This window comes from Bicyclus anynana, chromosome 25, assembly GCF_947172395.1.
Source record: "Bicyclus anynana chromosome 25, ilBicAnyn1.1, whole genome shotgun sequence".
NCBI classification, from domain to species: domain Eukaryota; kingdom Metazoa; phylum Arthropoda; class Insecta; order Lepidoptera; family Nymphalidae; genus Bicyclus; species Bicyclus anynana.
Window position 1 is genome coordinate 5,119,811 of NC_069107.1, and position 23,723 is coordinate 5,143,533.

Consider the following 23,723-nt stretch of genomic DNA (forward strand, 5'->3'; position numbering starts at 1 on the left):
TGCACGCGGTGCGCGCCGCGCTCAGCGCCAACGCCATCGGCACCAAGATCGTGGAGAACTGCGTGTGCGTGCTGCGGAACCTGTCCTACAGGTGAGCGTGCGTTACGCGCTTACGTCATCATTCGAGTTGGCGCTAGTGTCGACGTGTGAACTTTGGCGCCGTAGGTATAAATTATCGTATTAAAAATACAATACGTTTATTTTTATCAAATACAAGTTCGATTCAAGTTTAATAAGTGTTTAGTGTTCACACACATAAAACTACGACGAAAACAAAAAAATATTGATGTCGTTTATTTTATACAAAAATATTTTATGCGGCTTACAGTAGAGTGTTTTTGTTCCAGTAAAACATTGTATCAGAGAAATGTTTCTGTCTTGGACAGAGTAGTAAAAAAATAAATACACATAAAGACAACACACACACACAACATACACAATATCTCACTATCTAGCCCCAAATTAAGCGTTCAGTTATGAGTGCATTTATATCATATCAATTTAGTAAATAGACGAATGGATAGTGTTCATAGCAATACCTTGAAAAAGAACAATATGCGTAGAGTTTTTTAAAGAAACAATAATAATAATAATAATAATAATAAAGCCTTTTTTTATTCCAATATCCTCAGTTTTTACATTTTACATTGTGTTAGTGATTATTTTTTTTTACAAATGTACTTATAATATAGTGTTAGTTAATGTTAGTGTTTAACTTAGATCTAAATTATTTGGGATATGGACCCCATTTTGGGTATAGGCCTCCCCCAACCTTTTCCACCTTTCCCTGTCCTTGGCTTGGTCAATCCAATTTCTCCCCACTGCTTGAGCGATGTCGTCTTCCCATCGCTGCTTTGGTCTACCGACTTTTCTTTTACCTGATGGACCCTTCCATTTGGTTGTTTCTATTGTCCATCTTCTGTCAGAACAGCGTGCGATGTGACCAGCCCATTGCCACTTTATTGTCAGTGAACAAGAAACAATAAAGCGATTCCATATTCAGAGTCAATTACTAAAAAATATGCTATTTTTTAAAATCATCATCATCATCATCATTATTATCAGCCGATGGACGTCCACTGCTGGACATAGGCCTCTTGCATGGACTTCCAAACAAAACGGCCTCGAGCCACGAGTATCCAGCGACTCTTTGCAACCCGCTTGATATCCTCAGCTCACCTAGTGGGGGGTCGACCAATAAACTGTCTGAGCTTTCTGGTGCGAAGTCGCCATTCCAGCACCTTGGGACCCCAACGTCCATCGGCTCTTCGAACTATGTGGCCTGCCCATTGCCAATGCAGCTTCGCGACTCGCTGAGCTATGTCAGTGACTTTAGATCGTCTGCAAATCTCCTCATTCCTGATTCGATCACGCAGAGAAACCCCAAGCATAGCTCGCTCCATCCCCGTTGAGTGACTTTGAGCCTTCTAATAAGGCCCATAGTTAGCGACCAAGTCTCGGATCCGTAGGTCATCGATCATTCATCATCAATCGGTCATTCGAAGACTTTCGTCGTCGGACACTGAGGAATTTCGGACGATTTTTTTAAATACATATAATAAATAGTCTGAGCACATAATTACAATAAGTATTTTTTTTGTCATTTGGCAGGTGTCAAGAAATAGAAGATCCACTATACGACACCAGAGCACCGCCTACACAATCTTCAGGACAAGCCAGGATACAGGCCAGTGCGTCTAAAGGTACACTCTTATAATCCTTATTAAATGAACATGTTTTTAAGCTAGGTGTACAACTTTGCTTATTACATTTCTTTTTCAATATGACCGTCAAAATTACATACAAAAACATTCGTTTAACAAAAAAAATATTTAGTCCCGTTTTTTTGCAAAAACTTACTTAGCAGTAAAAAAATTAAACTTTAATTACTTGAAACAACTATTTCAGTGTAAAATCAATGCTTAAGTTATTTTTCAGCACATGGTATGACTAAATTGCTCTGAAGGTAGGATTTTTTGTATTTTGTACAAAAAACAATATAACTTAAAAACCGCAAAACTTGGTCTGTCCGCTATCATGAGTATGTCGTACTATTTACGGGACATCCTGTATATAAGAGAAAGTCGTGTTATTTACACTATTTATAATCGAAAAACGGCTGGAACGATTAGGCTGAAAATTGGTGGAGAGGTAGCTTAGAACGAGACGAACATAGGATACTCAAAGTAGGGGTAGGATAGGTAAGGATTCACGCAGTCGCAGGCGTCCGCTAGTTAAAGATAAATCATCATCATTATTATCAACCCATATTCGGCTCACTGCTGAGCTCGAGTCTTCTCTCAGAATGAGAGGGGTTAGAGCAATAGTCCACCACGCTGGCCCAATGCGGATTGGCGGACTTCACACACGTTACTTCGCGATGTTTTCCTTCACCGTTTGAGACACGTGATATTTAATTTCTTAAAATGCACACAACTGAAATGTTGGCGGTGCATGCCCCGGACCGGATTCGAACCTAAAGCTTCCGGAATCGGAGGCATAGATCATATCCACTGGGCTATCACGGCGGCTAAAGATAAATAATCATGCTATTCTAATGACAGGTGAAAATCTGGGCTGCTTCGGTGGCAGTAAAAAGAAGAAGGAGGGCTCATCGTCGTCAAACTCCACGAGCCCGCTCGGCAAGAGCGAGCCCGAGCCGCAGCCGCTCGACAGCAGCGCGCAGCTCGGCTACAGCGTGCCCAAGGGCACCGAGATGCTGTGGTCGCCTGAGGTCACTCCTTCACACCCTCAGACTAATTAGATAAAGACCTGCCTCGCAAGACATTATTTTTCTGTCAAAGTATATGATCAACGATCTTATGCGATTATAAACACTGTCTCTAAAAAATCGATGTTTCATAGTTTACAATCGTGTCCGTCGGTTAAAAACCTCCGTAAAAATACATTTTTGTGTACTTAAATGGCGTAAAAAACGAACAAAAACTGCTAGTTTAGTATAAGATATGTATGAAATCTAAGCTCGTTTTCCTTAGAAAATGGCAGAAAATTTTGTTCTTGAATTTGGGTGCGATACTAGTTCTTATGTATTTAGTCTGAGTTCACACCATATCCTACTTCCTACTAATATTATAAACGCGAAAGTTTGTATGGATGTTTGGATGTTTGTTACTCTTTAACGCCGCTACTACTGAAGCGATTTGGCTGAAATTTGGAATGGAAGTAGATTTTACTCTGGATTAACATAACTTTTTTTTTATATATTCTTTACAAGTTAGCCCTTGACTACAATCTCACCTGATGGTAAGTGATGATGCAGTCTAAGATGGAAGCGGGCTAACTTGTTAGGAGGAGGATGAAAATCCACACCCCTTTCGGTTTCTACACGGCGTCGTACCGAAACGCTAAATCGCTTGGCGGTACGTCTTTGCCGGTAGGGTGGTAACTAGCCACGGCCGAAGCCTCCCACCAGCCTGACCTGGACAAATTAAGAAAATCTCAATCTGCCCAGCCGGGGATCGAACCCAGGACCTCCGTTTTGTAAATCCACCGCGCATACCACTGCTCCACGGAGGCCGTCAAAACGATGTAAACGATGATATGCAAAATAATATAATCTCTCAATTGACGACCATCAACTAAATGAAAAATTACCTGCAGGCCATCATTCTATACATACTTAATATGTTACAGTCATCAGGTTGAAATGGCTAGCTAATAGAGCACAATTAAATACTTGAAGTCTAGTAAAATCGGTAGCATGTAAGCTAGAACCCATATTACAAATTCAATAATTAAAACTCTACCTTACTCACCTTCGTCGTCATCAACCCATATTCGGCTCACTGCTAAGCTCGAGTCTCCTCTCAGAATGAGAGGGGCAAGGCACCAAAGTCCACCACGCTGGCCCAATGCGGATTGGCAGACTTCACACACGCAGAGAATTAAGATAATTCTCTGGTATGCAGGTTTCCTCACGATGTTTTCCTTCACTGTTTGAGACACGTGATATTTAATTTCTTAAAATGCACACAACTGAAAAGTTGGAGGTGCATGCATGCCCCGGACCGGATTCGAACCCACACCCTCCGGAATCGGAGGCAGAGGTCATATCTTGTAATTATTATTATTATATTGTATAATGTAATGTATGGTATTGCTTGATATTAAATAAAATAAAAAAAAATATCCACTGGGCTATCACGGCTCACTTTAACTAAAGGTTATTTTATATTAGCTAATTATATATACCCTTTACAAAGAAATTGTATATAGTCAAATGTACCTATATAACATTTTGTCCGTGTATCTAACCAGGTGGTGCCTCTATACATGGCGCTGCTGCAGACGTGCTCCAACCCCGAGACGCTGGAGGCGGCGGCGGGCGCGCTGCAGAACCTCGCCGCTTGCTACTGGCAGCCGTCCATAGACATACGGGCCGCTGTGAGGAAAGAGAAAGGTAATTTTTAGGGTTCCGAAGGTCAAAAGGAAAAAACTGAACCCATAAAAGATCACTTCTGTCTGTCTTTATTGTCAAGAACCTTTATTTCGGGAATGAGTTGAGAAGTTGTGAAAAAAGTCGAAACTTTCTTCTCAAGTTGTGAAGAAAGTTTGAAAGAAAAGTAAGAAAGTCAAACAAAAAAAACGGCTTCGTCTTGGGACACTCGACAGAAGTGCTAACTTAAACTAATTGCTTTAATTAATTGAATCTAATTTATTATTTAAATTAAGAAATTAAGAAGATTTTGTCAGTAACAACATAGTAACTTTTAAAATGGTCCGTCGTCGTAAAATAGTTCCGAAGTTCGGTCTGTCAAGTGCAAATGTCAAACGTGCCAAATTCAGCTGTAACGCGTTACGTTACCAAGCGGCTTTCCCTCCCCTACAAGTTATCACTTAAAAATATTTCTTCAGCAAATAACGCATATTTTGACACTTAAGAGAATCGAAGGGTGCTACGAGTTATTTGTTTATTTAGTTACTAGCTGACGCCGCGCGGTTCAACCCGCTTTGTTCCCGTTTCCGTATGCGTACGGGGATAATATATAGCCTTCCTCGATAAGTGGGCTATCTAACACTGAAAGGATTTTTCAAATCGGACCAGTAGTTCCTGAGATTCGCGCGTTCAACCAAACAAACCCTTCAGCTTTATAATATTAGTATAGATTCTGCGGATCTCCTCATTTATGATTCTCATATAAGGATAAACCAAAGGCAAAAACGCTTGCTGACTCTGAGCCTTCTTATGTGCCTAAGTCTCTAATTCGTTGCTGCTTCTAAAGTTTGACCTTCCTTGGCACAGGTCTACCGATCTTAGTGGAGTTGTTGCGGATGGAGGTGGACAGGGTGGTGTGTGCGGTGGCCACGGCGCTCCGGAACCTGGCCATCGACCAGCGGAACAAGGAGCTGATCGGCAAGTACGCCATGCGGGATCTGGTGCAGAAGCTGCCGAGCGGCAACCAACAGCATGACCAGGTATGTATGACGACAATCTATGAGGGGGTCGGTGTTACTTGGGATTTTAGGGAGCGCAGAAAGTAGAATTTTAGGGAACGCAGAAAGTAGAATTTTAAGGAGCGCGAATAGTAGAATTTTAGGGAGCGCAGAAAATAGAATTTTAGGGAGCGCAGAATGTTTGTCAAAGACCGAACCTCTGAGATCGAAGGGGGACGAAATGTCTGTCTATGGCATCTATTTTGAGACTTGCTACAACCCTGATCCTAATGCTGATTATATAGATCCAGACGACCGAAAATCATCTTGACCACGACATAACGATTGACAACGCTTCCCAGGCAAACACAAGTTACACAGCGTCTTTCTAACGTCATCTGGACGTGGACTTCAGGGGCTTTAGCCATGTGACAAATCGATTCTCTTTCTGAAAACGCTAACGCTTCGAAAACGTACAAAATGTGTCACATGGCTACAGACTAAGGACTGAGACACTCAGGCTAAAATACCCTATTCGATCGGCCCTCTAAGCCGAGGACCGAGTCTCAGAAGAGACGCCTTTCTGCTTCTGCCTTCAGACATAATTATTGGACTTCGTCCGATTCTTATGGATTAAAGAGGACTTTGGAATCAATTCAAGCGCATTAGATAAGCCAAATGGAGTAATCTTAAATACTGTTGAGTTGACGGGAGTTTCTATGTTAAAGTTTAACACGCTAACAATTGCTTTCATACCCTTAATTAATAATTATGTTTTGATGAACTCCGTATGAAATTCCAGGGCACGTCGGACGACACGATAGCAGCAGTGCTGGCGACGCTGAACGAAGTGATCAAGAAGAGCGCGGAGTTCTCGCGCTCGCTGCTGGAGGCGGGCGGCGTGGAGAGGCTGCTCAACCTGACCAAGCAGCGCCATCGCCACACCCCCAGGGTGCTCAAGTTTGCGGGTACGGTGATCCCCCTTTTGATCCCCTATTAAAAAGAGGCTCGTTCGATGTTCGAGGTAGGGTATATAAGGTAGAAAGGATTGCTGTATCTCACCGCTCTTCCCTTGTTGCCCAAGTTTGGGGGTACACTGATCCCCCTTTTGACCCCCTATTAAAAAGAGGCTCGTTCGATGTTCGAGGTAGGATATATAGGATAGAAAAGACTGCTCTATCTCACCGCTCTTCCCGGGGTGCCCAAGTTTGGGGGTACACTGTTCCCCCTTTTGACCCCCTATTAAAATGAGGCTCGTTTGATATTCGAGGTAGGGTATATAGGGTAGAAAGGTCTGCTCAATCTTAAAGCTCCACCCGGGTTGCTCAAGTTTGCAGGTACGCTGATTTTATGGACCTCCCCTATTTTTATGTAAGTAAAGTAAAGTTAAGTAATTTTTTGAGCCCTCTACCAAAAAGAGGCTCTATTATCACATGTTTCATGTGGGGTATAAGGTAGAAAAGTCTGCTCAATCTCACTGCTCTCCCTAGGTGTTCAAGTTTGGGGGTGCACTGTTCTTTTTGACCCCCAATACAAAATTTTAATTGTAGGTAATTTTTATTATTTTAAACCGAGAAAACTGAATTTTGGATATGATGGGGATCCTAAAAAAGCTTAGCTTACAAATTCTCGACCAAGATTACCCATGTGCATTGTCAGCTATCTTGAAAATGCGTTTTATTCAGTTTTTTTGACTCGATACTTTTTTTTTGCTTTTTAGGTCTATAATGAACGTCCTTTAAATTTTTTACCTATTGCTCATCGTTATATCTCGGGGTTTTGTTATAGTTTTGTTGTTCGAAATCAATCAAAAATATAAAGAAATATAAGCATATTCCCTATTGTACCGGGAAACATAGCTTTAAATCCGGAAACGACAATGCTGCTTTTCGGCTAAAATAAGCGTTGCGGTAGTTCTTCTCTAAACGAGCTCTACATGTCATCATCATCATCGTATCAGCCGATGGACATCCACTGCAGGACATGGGCATTTTGTGGGTACTTCCAAACTTCACGATCCTGAGCCGCCTGCATCCCGCGAATCCCTGCGACTCGCGTGATGTCATCAATTCTGGTGTGAATCGACCAACACTGGAATTTCTAGTGCGGGATTCCGCTTTACATGTTATACTAGGTATTATGTGTAGGTCGTTTCTCAGGTCAGGTTTTTTCTTCGTCCCCAGGTCAAGTGTTGATGACCATGTGGTCGCACGCGGAGTTGCGCGAAGTGTACCGCAAGCACGGCTGGCGTGAGGCGGACTTCCTAACACCAGCGCGCGCCGCCCAGCCGCGAGCTTCCTCCAACACTAGCGGTGAGTTGTACGGATACTATGTAGCCATCTGGTTGATATAGCTGGCTAATAGGCTGCCTAGGCCGTTCATTAAACCCAGGGCTACAATTTAATGTGTAGGCCGCGATAAGTCATCGTTTAACATCCTGGTTTATCGAAAGTCTGCCCTTTGAAGATGACAGACTAAAGCTATAAGTTCCACTGACAAAGACAGCTATGGGACGGTTACTGGGTAACTTCAACGTACATATTGACTGATGTTTTTAGGGTGTGCATGAGTCCCCTACTCATTGTCACCCCGAGGGAGGGGGGAGTTAATAATTATAATCAATGACAGCAGTGGCAAGATTTTTTTTTTAATAACTAGCTTTACAGCTGTGAGTTTTAGCTCGGTTCACAGGATAATATCATGCCACAGAACCACGTTTATTCGATTTCAAATTATCGACCTTCGTTTCTATATGTATCTGTCATTAACTAAATGTCTTGCGATATTCAGGCATCTTGTTGAACGTTGCGATTAATTACTTGGCTATATTGATTCTTAACCATTTCAATTAATGAACGGCATAGGTGTTCTTTTAACTGGCTAGTTCAATCCAATGGCTGCGACATGTGTATATCTCCGGGTCGTTGTAAACCGAATAATGTAAAAATATTTGTTATATGTATGTAAAGACCGCGCCAAACTTGGAGTCCGATCATAACACAAGACATCCCAATTGAGTAAAGAATTGCTGCATTGTTCAATGCAATGTCCAAGCTGACTCGAAGTTTGGCGTATACTGAAGTGAATGGATGTCTAAATGTCTAATTGTATAAATATGTCAAATGTCTATGTTGTGTATATGTGAGGGATGACCACTGATTTCACTGCACATATTTCTTAATTATCATGTATTTTTCTACTTCTATATCAATATTTGGAAACCTCCGTTGGACTAGTATTTTACGAATGGATTGCAGTAAAGCGTTATGAAACAAGGCTCGAAACAACCTGGCATTATGCATGCCTCTAGCACAGACTTTCTTGGAAAGGGAAATTATAAACATCATTATTAGTCGATGGACATTCGCAGTTTTAATAAGGGCTCTTGTAAAGACTACCTTATGGTGCCTCCATCCAGCGGATCCCTGCAACCCGCTTGATGTCGTCGATCCAACTAGTGGAATCAACACTGCGTTTTATGGTCACCATTCGTTAGGAGCCTAACGTCTATCGGCTCTTCGAACTTTGAACTGCACCCACTTCAGCTGTGCGACTCGTTGAGCTATGTCGAGAGATTCTGCGGATCTCTTCATTTCTGATTCGATCACGCCAAGATACTTTGAGCATTGATCGGTTCTCTAAGAAAACAAGCCTGATAAAAGAACTTAATAGTCACGTTAAAAATAATCTCAGCTTAATTATGCATTTAAAAATTCGCATAAACATATATCACACATCTATGGTTCGGGGGCAATATTTAATTGTTATTATTGTATGATTTATATGTATGTCTTGTAAATTGTATTATGTGTAATGCCCGATCAGAAATAAAAAACCTTGTTTGGTGGCGTACAATTATGTCTAAACCACCACGAAAATGAGTCATCAACCACGAAATCATTACTCTTTTTTTTTTTAATTTTTCATAAAATAGCGAGGTTTTTATTCTCTGGTCGGGCTAGGATATGTTTTGTGTTGTACGTTCAAATGTAAATAGCCGAATGTTGGTTGCATGGGGCTGTAGGTCAGGGTACGCCGATGTCTGGAGGCGCGCCGCACTCGCCGTCTGCTGCCAACAGCACCCTGAGCCGGCCCATGGCTTCCACGGGCGGCACGCGTTACGAGGACCGCACCATACGACGCCATCGAGAGGTAACGACTTTGTAACGACTCTGAGGTGACGCTTTATAACGACTATGAAGTGACGCCTTATAATTTATCGGATAAAGCATTATAACTACTTCAAGGTGATGCTTTATAACGACTTTGAAGTAACGTTTTATAATGACGCTGGTGTGACGGTTTATAATAACTGTGGTAATGCATTATAACGACTTTGAGGTGACGCTTTATAACGACTTTGAGGTGACGCCTTATAATGACTCTGGTAATGCATTATAACGACTTTGAGGTGACGCTTTATAATGACCTAGTGTGACGGTAAATAATGACATCGCATTATAAAGATTCTGAGTTGGGTAACGATTTATAATGACTTCGAGGTGATGCTTTGTGACTGTAAAAATATAAAATGTTATCACGTGGGTCTGCTGGATTTTTGTGCCTGTTCTTGATCGCTTTTGGTAAAGTTTGTATATTGTAAAATAAATGAATTACTAAAAAATGCATATAATTATAAAAAATCTGTTTCGTTGGTCCGACATTGCGTTAGATTTATTACAATTCTAAAATTCCTGAATTTTTGTATAAATTCAATTTCAAAAGGCCCCGGGGTTCGAATCCTAGGGTTGGTTTTTGAAATATTGACCCTTTCTTTCTTACGAGAAATTGTCTGTAGCAGCTGAGAATTTCTCATTGATAACCTGGTGGCACTGTAGTATGTCTTAGAGCATGTTAAGCCATTGATACTGTTTTTTTTTTAAATTTAATCGCACCTGATGGTAATGATGATGCAACTAAGATGGAAGCGGGCTAACTTGTTAGGAGGAGGATGAAAATCCATACCCCCTTCGGTTTCTACACAACATCATACCGGAACGCTAAATTGGTTGGCGGTACGTCTTTGCCGGTAGGGTGGTAAACCGAAGTCTCCCACCAGCCACATCTGGACCAATTAAGAAAACATCAATCGATTCGATTTTCAACAACACTGAGGTCCTGGGTTCGATCCCCAGTTGGGGATCGAACCCAGGACCTCAGTCTTGTAACTACACCGCGCATACCACTGCGCCACGGAGGCCGTCGTTATTGTTATTACTATCAGATAGTGATTTAACAATCACAATCTAATCAGAGTCAATCTAATCTTACAAATATGATAATGAAATGTAAAATTCTTCAATATTAGGTTTCCATAACATCAATATGGTTCATTATAATACCAAAAAAATCACAGCTAAATCCGGTCTTTATCATTAATATATAATAGTATTCAGTGAAAAATTTAACATAATCAATATAATCCTCCAATAATCACCTCCAACTTTTCAGTTATGTCCATTTTTAGAAATTAAATATCACGTGTCTGAAACGGTAAAGCAAACCTGCATATACAAGAATTTTCTTATTTATCTATGTCTGTTAAGTCTGCCAATTCGCCATTGGGCCAGTGTGGTGGACTTGTCACCCTGACCCTGTCATTCTAATAGGAGACTCGTGCTCAAAAGTAAGTCTAATATGGGTTGTAAATGATGAAATTAATCTTTCAGAACGATGACATACCTGCGATGGACGTCAACTACGCAGACGGGCTCGGCATGGGTAACCCCAACGGCCGGCCCATGAACCTTCAAGGCGTGCAAGCGCAAATGCCACCACCGAGCAGTCGCTAGACTACCCCAAACCACAGCCAAGGTCGAGGAAGTTGAAGGGAAAAAGCTGGCAACACCGGATCTGACGTCACGCGTGCTGCGTCAAAGCAATTCATAACATAAGTGATTCCGTTTACCCCGCTTCCTTTAATGTGTTTATCTTTGCAAGCAAGCATAAATGCCACTGTGGAGCCTTCGCTGGACTACTCCGAACCACAGCAATGGCCGATGTCGAGAAAGTTGTAGGGAAAAACCTGGCTACACTGGATCTGACGTCACGCGTGCTGCGTCAAACCATTATTACTTAATAAATTCGTTTATTCCGCTATACTCTTCATGGTGTGCAAGCACAAACGCCGCTGCGGAGCCCTCGCTAGATTAGCTAGACTAAAACAGAGCAATGGCTGATGTCGAGCAATTACCATACCTGGCAACACCAGTGTAGTTCCGGATCTGACGTCACGCGTGCTACGTCAAACCTAAGTAATTCCGTTTATTCCGCGTCCTTTAATTTATTTATTTTCATGGCGTGCAAGTACTATTGACGCCGACAAAAAGTCGTTAAACTATACCCTATGACATGGTCGATGTCGAAGAAGTTTATATGGTAACACCGGATTTGACATCATGCGTGATGCGTCAAACCAATTCATAGCCTAAAAACGTAATTCCGTTTTAGCTATCTTTAATATGGATATCTTCAAGTGAAGTGTGAATTCTAGGTAAGCATGTTCCACTCGTTGCATTATTGCTTACCAAATATGTTATAATATGCATGTCTATGACACGCGCCAAAAATAATCCTCGATTTTTTTAACACTCATCTTACATGGATAAGTTTATGAACAAGACAGATAGTCACCGTCATACAAAATATCACGATGTTTGCTCATTATACATTGGTCTGGCCAGCGTGTGTGATTATTCATAATATTTGCCAGTAAAATGTATGACGGATAATGTATGTGCGACACAAAAGAGTAGAAAATAAATGAGGCCACTTATTGTCATATGGTAACCCTGTGTACTGTCATCCACTTGTGATTGCAACTATAGTGCGGCCAAAATCAAGAACTAATCAAATGTCGCCATATTGTCGACTTTCTCTATCTAACTCTAGGCGAATAATTAAGATATCGCAGTAAAGCTGGCATCAAGATCAGTCGCGCGCAGACTTATCTTGCGAGCACTCTGCATTGATACTTAATAATAATTGACAATATTATGTTCTTATTTTAAATCTAAATACATTAATAAATATATTTGGAAAATACTTACATCACTATTTAACACCGAGCATCATCTCATCAGTTTCATGATTTAAGTTTACTAAATTGAAAAAAAAAATGATTTTTTTTTGTAATTGGTCTGGTAATTATTCTAATTTCTACTATTATTTTAATAATCTGATTAAACTATCAATAATAATTGGTTGCTCTATAATAACAGATCTTTGTGATATTAGTGGTGTTGCCACACTACGACTTTATTAGTTCCACTTTTATTAACTTATACTCTTTCATGTCACACTATTGATTGAAGGGTACCCTTTAACTTCTTGTTCTCAAGTACGAATGGCTTACAGATATTATTGTCAAAGGTCCAAATATTCTTATTTTTTTATTTATCAGCTGAGTTTAGATGAAAAATAAAATAATAGACAAAGTAACTGACGCTAAATGGCAGACAATTGAAAATCGTTGTTCAGATGTAAAATCGACAACTCTGTCTTTGAAATCTATTTTTAATTAGTTTTTGAGAAAACCTTTATTTTGTTTCTGGGGTAAACATTTTCACATACATAGTAATTTTAATCGTGATATTACCAGTGTAAAAAGATTTTAATTTTGCATTTTGATTGCTTTTATTTTTTTTATTATTTACCCTAAATTAAATTATGAGTATGTATTTTAATATTTGTTGTGCGTACTTGTATTATTGAAGCAGGGATTTGAAAGGATTGATTGATATGGCTGACACGGCGGTAGCATTTTGAATATCGCATTTTTAACCGACTTCAAAAAGGAGGAGGTTCTCAATTCTTAACTTAATTAAAATCAATATAGTATGGCAATTTAGAAAATTTATGCTCCATAAAAGAATTATGAATAATCGGTTGTATAATCACGATGAAATCATTACTATGGACAGGAGTTTATTAAATTACACTTTTATTTCGCTTTTTTGTATAATATTAATTATTTAAAATAAATTACGGTAAGTACAAGAAATTAATGTCGGCTGCTAAAAAAATTAATATTTTAATTGTTAAAAGTCCTATTTGATTTGGGATTTGGTTGTATTATGAAAATCTAGTTGAATACAGTTCAAACTTATTTATTTATTTTTAGTGGTATTGTGAAGTTAAGGAATGTACAAGGCGAAATACGTATTAAAAAATAACCATCTGTAGTTATTTATCGATTATTATTTGAATTGTTGGGAACAATTATTAGTTTTTGGTCAAAAAGTATCCATAAAAAACCTGGCTTCATATAAAATCGTCATCACCAAAATTACTGTGAAAAGTTCCGTTAACAAAGTAAAATGGACATAATGGTCTTTGTATTAAAGTCGTAAATTCTTTATCACATTCATATTTTACAGAGTTATGCTGGCTGTCGAAATGTAGAAGAATTTGAACTTTAATTACAGTATTATTAGGTTCGTTTTACTGACTTTGAAGATTAATAACTTTATTCCGACCTAATGTCTGTGTTATGAAAGTACAGCTCGTGTGGATTAACTTGACGCCGGGCTCGAATGATGTTTGTACTGAGTTTGTATGGATGTGTTTGGTGGCCAGGTGTCAAGTTAATGCGCACGAGTTATAGATTCAAGGTTTTTTTTTCATACGTTTTTCGTCCGAAAACCATGAATTTACATATGTTCAAACACGATCGAGTCAATTCCCCCTTGTACATAGTCGTGCCATTTTATTACTAAACTATTTCGCGATGGGGATACAGGTTGATGTTGTGTGTTGAATTTTTCTATTTACTGAGGCTCACTGTCGATATATCATTGACGTATGGAATTTCGATAATCGTTTTCTACTAAGAGGTACAGTCAGCGACAAAAAAATAATAAAAAATGTTGAAAAACAATCCATTCGACGTTTCCGTGTTGTTATTTGAGTGGTTTGTTTTTCACTGTTACCTTTAACGCACAAATATATTTGCATACACGAATTTGTATGTATGGGACGTTCTGACAGACAGACAATTTTGTCAGATATGCATTCATTTTGCTGTTCGTTCGATAGCGAATTAGCCTTAGAAAGATCTGTCAAATGAAAAAACCTATGTGAAAAATTAAGTGATGTTCGTTGCTGACTGTCTCTTGTCAAAATATGCTACGGATTAGGCATAAGTGAAATGAACGATCGATGTATTATCTTAACCATAATGTACTTTATAATATTCAGGATTTGAATATTGTTATATTTATATTGTATACAGTAGACACTTAGCCCTTATATATTATCTAAGAGTCGTAAATATTACGAGTGGGGGGCTAATAGACGATGATGCGATATGAAGTTTTTGTAATATTTTGTATTCATTCCAAAACCTTTGAATAATGTAATATAGGTGTCTATTGTCCTCTTATATACTTAAGGAATATCCGTCTTTTATATAGCGTTAAGAGCATTATTAGATTGTATGTGTAAGCTTTAACATTTCCGTTTGTAGATACGCACTGTCATTTGTTGAGAATTTCACTGCATTTGTGTGTGATCGGTTCATAAATATAGCTATTCATTGCAGAAGTACATTTCCTGTTAATGTTGAAATGAACGCGTTCTGTAATCTGTCGACTTTTTTGACAGATTATTGACAGTTATAACATTTCGTTGGTCGACTGTACTTTGAAGTGAAACTATTTTAATGCACGATATCACTGTGTTTATTAAAATAGTTTCAATTCTTTTCGATGTAATGAGATGTTTATTGTTGAATTTTTTTTTGGTACCTATCAATTTTTTGTAAGTAAATGTCATAATGTGCGAGACATCATTTTTTTTTTTTTTCAATAAAAAAAACAGACTATTCATCTTTTTGTGATGTGGTTTTTGAATAATTTTAAAGTAAATCACAAATCGAATTCAAAAATTAAATCACGAAAGGATATTTTAAGCTTTTAAACAATTTATGTATCCTATAACAAAGTTTAAAAATAGTTACAAAAATAAATCGCCCACTGAGCGTTCATGATCTCTCAAACAAAGAATTAATAACATTAAGGGTCACAGCCCATTAGAGCTACTCAGCACCTGATACACAATCTCTAGTGCGATTAGTGTCTATATAGAGTTCTATGGATATACGATGTATACCCCGCGTCACAAAACAAGTCCCGTAGACGCGGCGCTAATCTCTTAATGGCGCTCATTGTAATTTTGTAATGGCGGTCTTATTGTCATTTGTGTAAGACGCTGTCAATTTTAGTTCAGGTTTGAGCCTCGGGACTTCTTTCGTGGCGCGGAGTCTACATGCAACTCTGTAGCATCAGCAGTGTTGGGTCGCTTTAATGACCTTAAACGTGTTTGTGAAGTTGGCAGCTTTAGTTTAGAAAATCGATAGGCGATTTCCCTTCGTTTTATTTAATTTTTTTTTTTCTAGTGTTGTAGCTATTTATTTCACATAATCGAACATAATAAGCCGAGAGCGGGTGGCAAATTTTTAGGCAGTGCTTGATAGAAGAATCTTTACATATAGTCAACTGACGTGTCAAAAGTGCTTGTAAAGTGAGCCTACTAGAAATAAAAGAATTTTGATTTTAATTTTTAGAAACTGAGAACCTTTCGGGTGTGGTTATGTAAAGGTTGTTGTTACATATTAACTGACTTTGAGTCAGAACATTGACTCGCTTGTTATTACTTAATATTGGGAACAAAACTGGAGTTTTATTATTAGTAGTGGTCTAATGAGGAAAATATGAATCGTAAATCGTATCGAACAATTAGCGTCTACAAGCCTTTTAGCTTTTAAAAGAACCGAGTAACATATTTAAGGATTCTTTCGAATTGTGAGATAGTGAAGTGTAATTATTAAGGTTTTTTTAGTAACTTTAGTTATCTACTTATTTTTTTTTTGGCCAATCAGTGTTAACGAAGGTAAAAATAATTCTGTTATGTAAAGAAACTGCAGAGTTAGACAACTAACATATTGCATATTAGTCTTTGCACTTTATACAGCTCTGATTTTTTTTTTTTGTAAATTTAACAAGCACCCCGTCAAAATTTTCCACCAGCTCTCGGATCATAATATAGTGTAATTAAAAATATAAGCGGTAAACGTAAGGGTTTTTTTGTGATTTTCTATTTCGATGTATTTTTATGCACAATAATGCATTTCCAAACGTCCGCGACGCGAAGGTGTTTGACTGAGTAACCTGGTACAAAATTACCCTCATCCAGTGCATTATATGATTTAAGTGACGTCATACTTATATAGCATGGATTGCGTTAGTATTGGCATTAAACACTGATACATTGATAAGTAATCACTTCTAGAGGTCCTACCTGAATAGGTTTGAGTTTTTATCTCTAGAAGTCATAGCATTACATTTACGTACAAAGTGTCTTAAATATTTCTCTTTTATATGTATTCAAACATATAAAAGAGAAATATGTATGTAAATGTAGAGCTAAACTGTGCGGAAAATGAGTGTTGCAAAGATTTTATAATTTTATTCAAGTAAATATGTCACTAACGTATCGAAACTGAGGCGAACAAAAGTGGCTAATTGTCTTAATTTCATTTAGTCGCAACAACTATTGTCTACAATGTCGAGTTGTGTATTCAAGAAGTATAAAATCTATATACACATATGAGTAACTATATAATGTAAGTAAACACAAAATTGTGCATGTATGCGCTCAGTGGAGAAGTTAAATTCGGATCACTTTTTGGGGTGATTTTGTAGGCACATAACATATCCAATAGTATAAAATCTTTGAGTTAAATGTGAATTGTAGTGCATGTATGGCAATCCATGTTGTATGATTATGACAGTGTATATGTAAGTTTTGTATGATATTTTATTACAAACGATGTAGCGATTGTGAAGAGATAGTTTTTTCAATACAATATTGCTTGCCAGGGCGGCGTCGCTTCTATGAAGTGAAACCATTTCTTTTTTAAATAAAAATATCCACATATTACAAATATTTCGGTTTAGTTGTAAGAAAGATCAACTTTGTTTTTTTTTAATTATTTAATCATTACGATATTTTTCTATTTATGGTTTTTCATTTTCGTGAGTAAATTAGGCAATTGTAGGCATTATTATCATTACCTTGATATTACATCATTTATCATCATTTAAATGTAATCTAACATCAAATTTTATATTTATCTAACGCTCTAAGTATTGTTGTATAGTAAATTACTTATTATTTTGCATTACCTATACATATGTATACTGAATGTCTAACTTCCATTGGCAGCTCTAGATTTTTTATTTGTAATCTCTAGGCCACAGAGCCTCGCTTGGCATTTTTTGATAGTTTAATGTTTTCTTTAGACAGTTGCGCCATATCATATAGTTTTGAGGTATACTAATATAAAATGGCGTTATATAAAAGAAACTTATAAACAAAATTAAGGAAGAAATTTATAATTTTGATGATTTTTGTTTATTTTTTATAGACAAAGATTCGTTTTGCCTCTTGCCTGTTTTGTAAAGTATACGGTAGTCGCAAAAGGACAAGAATCCAGTATAGCAATTGCAATAATTTTAGTTTTTTTTATTTGATTTAAATATTTTGATAGTAATAAAAAAATAATATAAAGTTTCTAGTGCTGCCGCGATACCCACGAGATCTCTTGAAGGTTTAAAGTAGTATCTAAGTTTAAAAAATCACTATCTCTAGTGTTACACCACAATTTAAATAATTATATTTGTTGTCTGTGGTCACACCACAGACTATTGTAAGAGTTGTTGGAACAGTAATACTCGATTTATTTATATTTTATTTAAGTTTTATTAATGAAATTTTATTTAACAAACAAATAATTAATTAATCATTATTAATTTTGTCGTTGCGACATTATTTAGAATGTATTAAATAGTTTTTCTTAATATTACGTCATGTTGTAAGTAGATTTTAATAGCAAATATTCATTCTAACATAAAGAAAATTATATTATACACACCGAAAATTAAAGAATGATTTTTATTTGGATTTGTTTTCTTTTTATTTCCCTTATTTTACTATTATTTACATTATTTTCGTTAAATGATTTTTTTTAAAGAAAAATGGCCTATTTGTCTATTATTCTACCTACGTTTAAAATATAGGATATTATACTATTACAAACGGTAGCTGGTTGACTGCTAATTCAAATATATGGATTTGTTTGAGAAGACTATTGAAACTTATATTTATTAACATTTATATTTTTTTTACAAGCAAAATACTTTTATATCACTCTGAGTAGAGTAGTATTTTGCTTGTAGGTTTGTCTGTATTGATGATATAGGCTTCTAATGTTTTTTTTTTTATACATTAATACATTGTTTTTTTTAAACATTTTTTACGCAATTGGATATTAGACATTGTTAGTAACTTTTTATAGTATATAATTGAATAGTTAAAATTATCTAGCGATATTGCAAGTTTGTATGTAACAAAAATGATTTCTGAACGTGTGGGTGAATAATTTGTATGGAAAGTTGACGTTTGAAATAATTTTAAATTCTTGTACTAGTCGAATATTTAATTAAAATATAAAAAAAAAATCCTACCTGTATGAATGCTCACGTTTTATATAATTACCAAGTAGTGTCCTAAATAATTAAAAATTGTCAGGGTTTGAAACTAATTATTAACAATATGTACAAAATTTCATAATTATCATAAATAAGTTAAGTTTCGTTAATAAATTTTCTTACCGACAATAATCATTTAATAATGCTTGATTATTCAACAAATAAAAAATCAAATAACTATAATAATTTAAATATATTACCTATCTAATTGACATTTATAAATAGTTCATACATTCAGCTGTAACATAACAATCAAAAATATTTTCAAACCCTGATAGTTAAGCTGGGGAAACATTGTCAACATGTTACGGTACCTAAAGGGAAGCTTGGCGTGTTCAGTCTAAAATAGTAGTCTAGGATCCGACATTAGAAATATATAGCCTCATCTGTTATTTAGTAGTAATCAGAAATAAATGAATGAAAATACACTTTAATGTACACCACAAAGAAATTTACAGTACAATAAATACAAAAAAAATACTAAAAATGCACAATAGGCGACCGTATCGCTAACGAGCGATCTCTTCCAGGCATAATTATAAGGATGTTGGGTTAGGGTGTACAGAAGTATGTTCAAATAATAGATAATAATAGTGTGTGTGTGTGACACACACAGTGACATATTGCAAGTAGGTTGCCTAGTTAAATTCCGACATTTTTTATACTAAATATAGGAAACCGTGAACTAGATTAAAGGCTCGAACGGATAGACGATTAAAGTAACTTATATATAAACTAGCGGACGCCCGCGACTTCGTCCGCGTAAAATTAGTTTTTTTAGAAATCCCTCGGAAACCATAGATTTTTCCGGGATGAAAAGTAGCCTATGTGTTAATCCAGAATAAAATCTATTTCCATTCCAAATTTCATCCAAATCGCTTTAGCAACCGCAGCGTAAAGGAGGAACAAACATACACACACACACAAACTTTCGTCTTTAAAATATTAGTGTGATAGCGGTCATGCTTTCGCTTTCGCTTTTACTTATGTACACATCTACCCTACTCCCTACCTAAACCTACCCAACCCTACTGTGCCCCTACTTTTCCCTTACCGCTAACCCTAACCCTACCCTACCCCTGCCTTACCTCTACTCTACCCTTACCCGTACCCTACCCGTACTCTACCCTACCCGTACCATACCCTACCCCTTCTCTACCCTACCTCTATGCTACCCTTCCCTATCGTACCCCTACCTCTACCCTATCCCTACACTACCCCTCCCCTACCCTAACCTACTCGTACCCTACACCTTCCCTACCTTACCCCTACCCTTCCCCTACCTTTAGCAAAATCGGTCCTGCCCTTTGAGCGTGGTGCGATGACCAAAGGACTATTTCCCAAGAAACTAAAGTGGGGTAATCTCTGGATCTACTGGACCGATTTAGAAAATTCTTTTACCAGTAGTAAGCTACGTTATTTGCGAGTTCATAGGCTATGTTTGATCCCCATATTCACACGGGAACGGGAACTACGTAATTGAAAGCGTGGGGCGTCATGTAGCGAAATTTCTGCGTCTATTAGAAATTTTGTATTATCTCCGAAATTATTTAACTAATTAACATACTATAAAGGGCAAATCTTATCTCCATAAAATCCTTGTGATTATTAAATAATTTATTTTGATAAGGATTTAAGTTAAGTAGCATAAATAATGACGCAAACCTAAGTATATAAAATTTATAATTTTTAAAACACAAAAGGTACTATATCTGCTAATATATAGAAGATAGATATATGGCGTCGCGGACTTTTTTGTAGAACTTTAAAAGATACATAAAGCCTCCATACATTAATTTCAATTTTACACAATGGTTAAGGCAGCGCATGCGAATAAGTCTGCTTAAGAGGATTTTCGGTCCGACCTGTATGACAAAAACTGTGTTAACTCGGCGAATATATATAATACCAATATAAAATATAGCCTATAGCACTCCCCGATAATGTAGCATTCTACTGGTGAAAGAATTTTTGAAATCGGACCAGTAGTTCCGAAGATTACCCCATTTAAAAAATGTGACAAACTTACAAACTTACAAACTTTACCTCTTTATAATATTAGTATAGATAACATTACTCATCTGTTTACTTGTCTACTAACTTAACTGTCTGGAAACCCCCCAGTAGCAGTGTGAAAGCAGGCTACCTTTAATTTTTCAATTCTTTCGGGTTTATTCTATTAAATAGACTACAATTTTTTTTAATTAACCAATGAGGGATGTAGATTATATAAATAGGTATTAAAATAATAATTTATTACTATCCGGTTGCAATTTAACTAGGCAATTCATGTTTCAATGTCAATATTTTCTATCATTAATTTCTTATCACAAATAAATAACAGATGAGGGTATATATTTTTAATGCCGGATCTCGTACTATAGTAAGTACCATGAATAGAATTGGATATTATAAAATTCTGAAGTTTTGACTGAACACGCTTGGCATGTTGCATGTATGCCCGTGCTATAACTCAGTTATTGAATTTATAGATGTAATCAAAGACTTCTATTTAACGTACTATGAGACCAGTCAAATATTGTCCTAATTTAGTCAATGCTACTTGTTACTTTAGAGTGGTAAATGTTATTAAATAGTAATAATTTCACTCAATTACTAGTTTGAAAAAAAGGGGTTACACAAATACTGACAGCGTTTTTTTTTTTTAGTCAGTGCGACAAATCACTATTACGGATGACGTAATTGAACTAAAATAATGAACAAGATTGACCGTGTTCTTCGTTCAAATCCTCTGGAAATTTAACAAAGGCTGTAACTTCATAAAATTGTTCGTGCTAAAGTAGTCTCTATTACATTCAAAATAAGGTTTTAAGTCGATTGGGGAGTAGGCGCTTAGGCGCCGCGCGGAACGTAGGTTACCGTGACGTAAGCGGCGCCTAAGCGTCGCGCAGAAATCAAGATATACTGTTTATCTTATATTTTTCCATTAAAATGGTTGTTCTATGAAATTCCACTGTTACTTTCTCAAAGGGGAATACCCGCCTGCCCATACAACGTCGCCCCAGGGAACCCAGGTATACCCCCGTATAAAAGTATATGGAGATGATAATATGATGTATAAATAAGGATCTGCTGCAAATAATAAAAGTATGTTTCTTTAAGAAAAATACATTTTTTTATCACTCTTCTAGGGCAAAATGTTGGTCGGTGTACCAAAGCGGCGAAGTAACATTTGAAGCTGTATTATTATTTTCTGTTACCACGATATTAACAAACAAGAAAACAAACAAACAAACCAATCATAATTCTTCAAAAAATATCGTAATACTCAGGCTGTATAGTAACCGGTCTTAGCTTTCTCCCTTTGTAGATAAATTAAAGATGAATTGAAAATGTTGTAGTAAACTTTTTTTGATAAAGTAATGATTTCATTATTAAAGTAGAATCATCAAGATTTTTATAAACATAATTAAATTGCCGGGCGGTAAGGGTAGGCCTGGGCCGGGAATGGGCATTCTCCTTTCAGCTGATCACATAGGTACCTAACTAAAATATCTACTAATTCTACCCACGCGTCCACTGGGGAGAAATGAAAAATATTTTACTAACGAATCAACCACTGCCATCTAAGTAGTAGATCATAAATAACTCCCATACATACTTTACCTGAAATAGTAATATGTTTAGGTAGGGTTACCTACGTGTAAGGGTTTACCAATGTTGCCACTTCATAAAAATGGTTTTGGTTAATTTCATTGCTTCTAAATAATTTACCAAAAATGGCTGAAGTTAGGGATCAAACGGCAGTTTTTCTTGATCTAAGCTTTAACATATAATCGCAACACGTGTTTTTGATGTGACGTCTTATAATTCGATGGAGCCTGCACACTCGAAAACAGATGACGTCATGCGTCGTTCCCTCGCTCTAGGGTTGCCAACTTTTTTTTACAAGAAATAAAGTATATTCTGGTGTATGAATATTACTAAACAGTATTTTTAGGAAAACGAACAGTATTTTATTTATTTATTGTTTTAAATAGGTACGTTAATTAAAATATAATTTTGAAAAATGCATCCATTTTATCAGTATTTTCTGACGTTGTCACGTTCTATCGTCAGTAAACCGTCTTTACAGACAACAGATTTTTTTTCAATTTGTACTTAATCACACTCAAGCTTGACAAGTTTACTTCCGGTCTTGTAGTATGAATAGAAGTGTTTGTATGTAATAGGGGGTGTAAAGTGGAGTTGTATTGAAGTATTGAATATTGTATTGTAAGCATTTAGGGCGTGCACGTTTTTATTGACGACTATACCTACGTTTTGTACTAATTCGGACACGGATCGTTGATGGGGACAGATTGTTCGCCTCGAAGATATTCTACAACAGTATTATCCAGTAATCTCATGTACCAACGTTGCTAATACACTTAAATACATTTAAATAGATGTGATTTTTATTTATACCTACTTCTTGGGTGGGAATTACTTTTTTTATAACTACCAAACTACCTACTGGTATACTGGTAGCCTTGTTTTTTATTCTTTACAAGTTACCTTTTGACTACAATCTTACCTGATGATAAATGTTGAAGCAATCTAAGATGGAAGCGTGCTAACTTAGAAGGAGGATGAAAATTCACATCCTTTCGGTTCCTACACGCGACATCATACCGGAACGCTAAATCGCATGGCGGTACGTCTTTATCGGTAGTGTGGTAACTAGCCACGGCCGAAGGCTCCTACTGCGCTACGGAGGTCGCCAGATTCAGACGCAGGTAAGTAATTATTGATTCTCTACAAAACTCTTCAGGCTGT

At 36.8% G+C, this 23,723-nt stretch overlaps 1 protein-coding gene across 1 annotated transcript in view; it reads left to right on the forward strand.

Annotated features, from left to right (window-relative positions):
• Window positions 1-18,357, forward strand: part of LOC112044052 (catenin delta-2) — an 84,946-nt gene extending 66,589 nt beyond the window's left edge. The window contains exons 13-20 of the mRNA XM_052889190.1: window positions 1,612-1,703; window positions 2,565-2,734; window positions 4,279-4,420; window positions 5,264-5,436; window positions 6,197-6,362; window positions 7,578-7,706; window positions 9,419-9,546; window positions 11,064-18,357. Coding sequence (XP_052745150.1) covers window positions 1,612-1,703; window positions 2,565-2,734; window positions 4,279-4,420; window positions 5,264-5,436; window positions 6,197-6,362; window positions 7,578-7,706; window positions 9,419-9,546; window positions 11,064-11,186 — 1,123 coding nt within the window. The 3' untranslated portion in view covers window positions 11,187-18,357. The remainder of the gene's footprint in view (window positions 1-1,611; window positions 1,704-2,564; window positions 2,735-4,278; window positions 4,421-5,263; window positions 5,437-6,196; window positions 6,363-7,577; window positions 7,707-9,418; window positions 9,547-11,063) is intronic.
• The last annotated feature ends 5,366 nt before the right edge of the window (window positions 18,358-23,723 follow it).